Here is a 6000-nt window from a genome sequence, read left to right as displayed (position 1 = left end):
TGAAGAGGACATGCTTTCCTCCCTCCTCCCCACATCCTGGATGTGCATGACCCAGAAGCACCAGGCTCACCCTGCCTTGCTCTGGGAGCTGTGGGGAAAATGCCTGGAGCTGGGTCAAGGTCGTGACTGGCTCCACCAGTTGTGTTCCCAATAGGAGACTGAGTTGGGCAGGAGCTGGGTGTCTTCCCAGCATGCTGGGACCCTTGGGGTGGAGCCCACTGACCACCATGAATCAGCACTGGTGAGGCTGTACTTCTAGTACTGCATTCAGTTCTGGGGCCCTCACTCCAAGACAGAGGTTGAGTTGCTGGAGCAGGTCCAGAGAAGGACAACAAAGCTGGTGAATGGCCTGGAGCATAAGTTTTATGCGGAACAGCTGAGGGAACTGAGGTTGTTTAGTCTGGAGAAGAGAAGGGGGGACTTTATCACTTTCTACAATTACCTGAAAGGAGGATGGAGAGAGGAGGTGGGTGGTCTGTTCTCCCAAGTAATAGGACAAGTGTTAACAGCTTCAAGCTGTGCCAGGGGAAGTTTAGACCTAATACTGGGAAAAATTTCTCCACCAAAAAGCTGCTCAGGCATTGGAATAGGCTGTCCAGGGCAGTGGTGGAATCAACATCCCAGGAAGTGTTCAAAACCCGTGTAGATAAGGCCCTTGGTGATATGGGTTAGTGGTGGCCTTGGCAGTGCTGGGGTAAAGGTCGGACTTGATGATCTTAAAGGTCTTTTCTAACCTACTTGAGTCTATGATTCTATGAAACCGACGAGCACCTCACCCGGGGAGCCTGCCGGGGCGCGGGTGCAACACAGACCCATCGCTGTTTCCGCGCTCCGGAGTGCGGAGCGCCCCGTGTGCGGCTCTTCCGCGCCGCGCCCCTCGGGGCTGTCCGGCAGCGGGGCGGGGAGGAGGGAGGAGCCGCCGGCGGAGGAGCCGGGCGGGTTTCCTGGCGGGGCCAGCGTTGCCGCGGTGTGGGAAGCTCCGTGAGAACTTCGCTGAGTCCGCCTGGGGCGGAGACGCGCCCGCCTCCGTGTCCGGGAGAGGCCACCAGCTGCCCGGCCGCCTGCTCGGCATGGCTAGCCGCCTCGGCCGCGGGATGTGCTGGGGCAAACGGGGCCGGGGCTGCCGTGGCGGGAGCACGCTGCTCGCCCTGGGGGTGTTGGCCGCCGTCGGCTTCCTCGCCTGGCGGCACGGCTCGCCGCCCCGCCTCGCCGTCCGTCGCGCCCCGCCGCAGCCTCCGCTTGCCGCTGAGCTGCTGAGGAAGCCGGTGTATACGAAGCCGGCGCTGGACCCCGGAGCACTGGGAGAGCTGGGCCGGGCGGTGCGGCTGGAGTTGAGCCCGGCCGAGAAGCGGCTCCAGGAGGAGAGCATCCGCGGGCACCAGATCAACATCTACCTGAGCGACCGCATCTCCCTTCACCGCCGGCTACCCGAGCGCTGGAACCCGCTGTGAGTACCCGCTGCCGAGTGGTCCCGTGGGTACCCGGGCCGGGGTCGGTGCCTGCCCCTAGAGCGGCTCTTCCGAGCGGAGGAGCATTCGGTGGCAGTGGTCAGCGTGGGATAACCGCGTCCCAGCCGTGGCTCGCTGGGAAACGCGGAGGTTTTTAAAACCTTTTCCCCCAAAAAGCTTTCAAATCACGGCGTTTGCTCACAGAGTTAAAGCCCTCCATGGGTTTTTCTGGCTCCCGCTCCCCCACAAGGCAGGAAAAGTAGAGTGTTGGTGGTGCGTGTGCGAGTCGGGAGAGCCGGTTTTGCTCTGGAAGCCCGAGCGGTGTAGGTTCAGCCCGTACGCAGCGATTTGGTGCGTTGTTACTCCTCTTGCTGTTCCCCGGGTAAGTCACCGTGGACAGCAGCATACTTTTCCAGTCACTCCCAGCTGCCCAGGGGTGTTGTGAAGTCTCCCTGTCTGGAGACATTCAGGACTCACCTGGACACGTCCCTATGTAAGGTGCTCTAGGTGGCTCCTGCATTGGAAGGGGGATTGGACCAGATGATCGCCAGAGGTCCTTTCCAATCCAAACTGTTCTATGATTCTGTGATGATTCCAGACTTTGGCTTTGCATTGAATTCAGATGTCTTATGCCACACAGAATAGAGCAGGTTGTTTTATCATCAGATTTACGAGGAGCATTATGCTCCCAGAGATGCATAACCTAAACTAGCGCTTCGCTTGTTTCTCTGTACTTAGTTGCTGGGACAGTTTACATTTGCTAATTACATTTACAGTTATGACACTAAATGCTAGATGATGCCATAAGAAATTTGAATCTAAGGATTAGGTACTGCTTGATAAGATGATTCTAGTTTACAGGCAGTGGTTCAGTGCAGTTATAAAGTCAGCGCTGCCGAGCGAGTCTGACTGGGCCTAACGCAAATGGTTGGTTTAGCTGAGTGGTTCATCTCACTGTGGGCTGTCCTGTGGGCTGGTTACATATATGTGCCTTCAGCCAAAGGGAAACTGTGCAAGGCTAGGTTGGATGGGGCTTTGAGCAACCTGGTCTAGTGGGAGGTGTCCTTTGCTGTGGCAGAGGGGTGGAATTACATGATCTTTAAGGTCTCTTCCAACTCAAATCATTCTATGACAGGACGGAGCTGGGGTTGCTACTGATCCTCAGCGCCTGCTCCTCGGTTTTGCCTGAGCTTGGCTTCAGCCGGTTTATTTCATTTCAATGGGTTTGTACAGTATGGTTGCAGAGAGCTGTGGAAAAAGGAGGGCTCTGTCTCTGATGTGTGTTTACTTAACGTCTGTATGTCCTGTCTGGTTGCTCACCCAACTCTAGTTATAAATGCCAAATCTAGAACATGAATCCAATGATAGCGCTCAAAAAATTGCAATGAAAATGCAAGGCTTTTTTATTGTAAGTTTAAGCCTGACACAAGGCTTGTTTTATTTAGTCATCTTTTATTCTCCCCTTATATACAGTCTGTAGACTATAGGCTGAAAAGTACTGTTTTAGTTGCTTTTCTGTGGGAAGAATTTAAATTGTTTCAATGCAATATTTTGGATTCCTGCCATTGCTCTATGACAGGATGTTAGAGGAAGTGGGAAATCATAGTTGTTGAGCAGGGGACGTAGATGTGGTGGGGATAATCCTTGAAATGAAAATAATGTAAATGGGCAGATGGATTTTGCTACAGTGACATACCCTTTTTGACTGGAATATTTGGATGTTGAAATGACAAAATGTATCCAAACCAAAAGGATTGCAAAGCATCAGTGACGCAATCTCAGAGATAATTGCCTTCTGAGGCTGGGCTGTATTGTAATGTTGTAGTATCTGCTAGCAGGTGCTTCATGCCTTTTCACACAGAAAATCTAAATTATGGCAGAAACATCACTGGACATCTATCCAGCTCACATAGCAAATGTAAAAAATAACTTCCACAAAGGCAGTTTTGCAAGTTGGTTTACTGCCTGTCTTAAGAAGGAAGACCATGTAAGAGATGGAAGTAAAAAAAAAAAAAAAGTATTGAAAAAGGTATCGCCAAGCCCATAGGGATAAAAAATTCACTGCATGTAGAGGCTATGTGGGTTGAAATGTCATCTCTAAGGAAAATATGAGTAAAGTTTTTTTTTTTTTTGAGGTTGGTAAATCTGGACCATTTGTGGTCTTTAATTTAGTGATGGGTGAGGCTACAATGGTAGGGAATAAGTAGTAATGGTAGACTTCAGCTAGGCTTCAACTGCCCACAGAAATAATGCAAAGGCAGTAAGTTTTGAGATATGATCAATGAAACAATTTTGGTACCTGTAGACCAGAATTTGACAGATACACCATTTTTATTTTTTTTAGTGCAGTCCTGAAGAAGAACCAGTGAACTATGTGCTGCCAAGCCTTGTATTTCTTCCAGGCATGTTATTTAGAAATGGTGGTAGGAGAAGAATTAATAGCAAATAGGTAGGTTTGATATGTTACGAGTCAACCTGGCTTTTATCAAGGATAACATGTCTCTCACACCTGTTTGATTTCTTCAGGTTGTAATTTTAGGGATAAGGAAGTGTGGTGTTATTTGCAGAGGTTTTTGATGAGTTCCTTAAAAGGCTGTGAAATAAGGTGAAAATTTCCTGCATTTATAAATAACTGTATAAAAGCTGGGAAGCACTTGTTTGGGTTTGTTTTGTTTTGTTTTGTTTTTTTTTTTCTTAGTGAAGGGTCCTTGGTAAAGCCCCACAGAAATCTGTGTTGAACCCAATGACATTCAGCTTAGAGCATGGCTAGGTGAATGCATGAACCAGATTCTCCCACCTTCTTGTTCTGAAAATCTGTTTACTGTAAAGCATAAGGAAGCCTATTGACTAGAAAATTAAGTATTCATGAGCTATTGACAGATACTATAATTGGAGACTTTATTCTGGGCTACGGGGTTTTGTCTGTTTCAGTGTATTCTTATGTGTGTGGAAGTGAGTCTGGAAATTTTAGATACCAGGAAAATGGGAGGATGAAAGAAAGGGAAGTGAAGAGAGGCAGTGTCCCCACCACCTGGATGCCCTGTTGCTCCTTTTAACCTTAGTGTCCTTATACAGTCATCAGTGAACTTGCTGTCTGGGTGTGAATTTGAGAAAATCACAAACATTGCAGTCTAGGGGAAACTAGAATTTTGCTGATAAGGTTGAGAGTATGTGAACCAGTAAGCCTGTAAATGGGTTCTGTGAAACTGTGATACAGGGTGTTGCTTTATCAGAAACGGATGACAGAAGACTTTTTCCACCACTACATGTTGTACATCCTGGACCTGCTGTCAGACCGGAAATGTGGCAGTAGTTGTTTGCTAATGCTGTTATTTGCTGATGCTGTTAGTAGTTATTTGCTAATACTCTGCCTGCTAATACTGTGCAGGAAGAGAAGAATAGTTTGACTGGGATTACTTCCCCAAATAATGTATTGTTTGATCATATTTGACTATGAAACCTATACAAAATGTCACTTTATTATAAAGTTTCAGCTTCAGATATTTCTCCTAGTGATATATTTTTGCCAGTGTAAATATTCGAAGGCCTTTATTCCTTCTTGTTCTCAGACTGCTGTAATGTTGTTGTTTGTTTTTTTTTCTGAGAACTGATCCTGTTTCTATTGAAACAGATATGGTGAACTTGACAACTTCTATTGTTTCCTTTAGACAGTTCCTGCTTCCTTTAACTGTCTGCACTCAAGGTCAGCAACTGATAATGCTGTGTTTCATCACACAGGAACTTATTAGTTTTATTGCTGGCCAGAGTTATGTATGTGTATATATGCATGTATGTACTTACATGTATACATAAATATATACATTTAAGCATATAACCAAATTAAATAAACATATACAGAAACTATAAAAAATGGTCTTTTAGTAAAATCTTATGCTTAAGAATGTAAGGAAATTACTAAATGGTGATACAGTTTGTACAATGCTGGAAGTGAAACATGCCACAGGGTCAGATAATGGAGGAAGTTGAAAGGAACTTCTTCAGTGTCTACTTCAACCTCTTACTTGAAGCCGGGCAACTTGAGTGGTAGGGCATGTTGCTAAAGACCATCCTTGTCGTGTCAAATTTGAGCAGTCTCCAAGGATGGAGATTCAGCAGCCTGCCTAGCCATCTCTTTCAAGACTACATCACTGCCACACTGAATTTCACTTCCTGATCATAATGTCAAGATGGCCCAGGTTGTCTTCCCAGTGCCTATCCTTCATTTCTTGAGTTTATGCCATATGGGAAGCAGCAATTATAGCAGGTTTAAATCAAGCAATCATCCCCCATCAGACGTTGGCTTACTGAGGGTCCTGCTGGGACTGATGCCCTCGAAGTGCACCAGGATGAGCTCTGAGCTGTGAATTTTGCCTGCTGCTGCTTTGCTCGTCCGATGCACCATCCTAGCTGCATCCTGTCCTGTGGGGCTTCTTGTTGCATGCTTATTTTACAAGACTGCAGGATTAGGCAGCAAACTGATAAGGTCTCTTAGATAGCCTTTTATAGTTTATTGCAGTGTGTAAGAAATATTCTTCCTGGTTTTCTGTTTGGG

General features: G+C 46.9%; 1 protein-coding gene across 1 annotated transcript in view; it reads left to right on the top strand.

Moving 5' to 3' along the window:
• The first annotated feature begins 1027 nt into the window (after window positions 1–1027).
• GALNT12 (polypeptide N-acetylgalactosaminyltransferase 12) overlaps window positions 1028–6000 on the top strand; it is a 50064-nt gene continuing 45091 nt past the window's right edge. Inside the window, exon 1 of the mRNA XM_061351462.1 lies at window positions 1028–1447. Within this exon, the coding sequence (XP_061207446.1) occupies window positions 1071–1447 (377 nt within the window). The 5' untranslated portion in view covers window positions 1028–1070. The remainder of the gene's footprint in view (window positions 1448–6000) is intronic.

The sequence above is a fragment of the Neopsephotus bourkii genome, unplaced genomic scaffold (assembly GCF_033783945.1).
Source record: "Neopsephotus bourkii isolate Nb327-2 ecotype Australia unplaced genomic scaffold, CSIRO-AGI_Nbou_v1 NB_591, whole genome shotgun sequence".
In the NCBI taxonomy this organism is placed as follows: domain Eukaryota; kingdom Metazoa; phylum Chordata; class Aves; order Psittaciformes; family Psittacidae; genus Neopsephotus; species Neopsephotus bourkii.
Note: the sequence above shows the minus strand (reverse complement) of the source record. Positions and strands in the feature narration are given on the sequence as shown.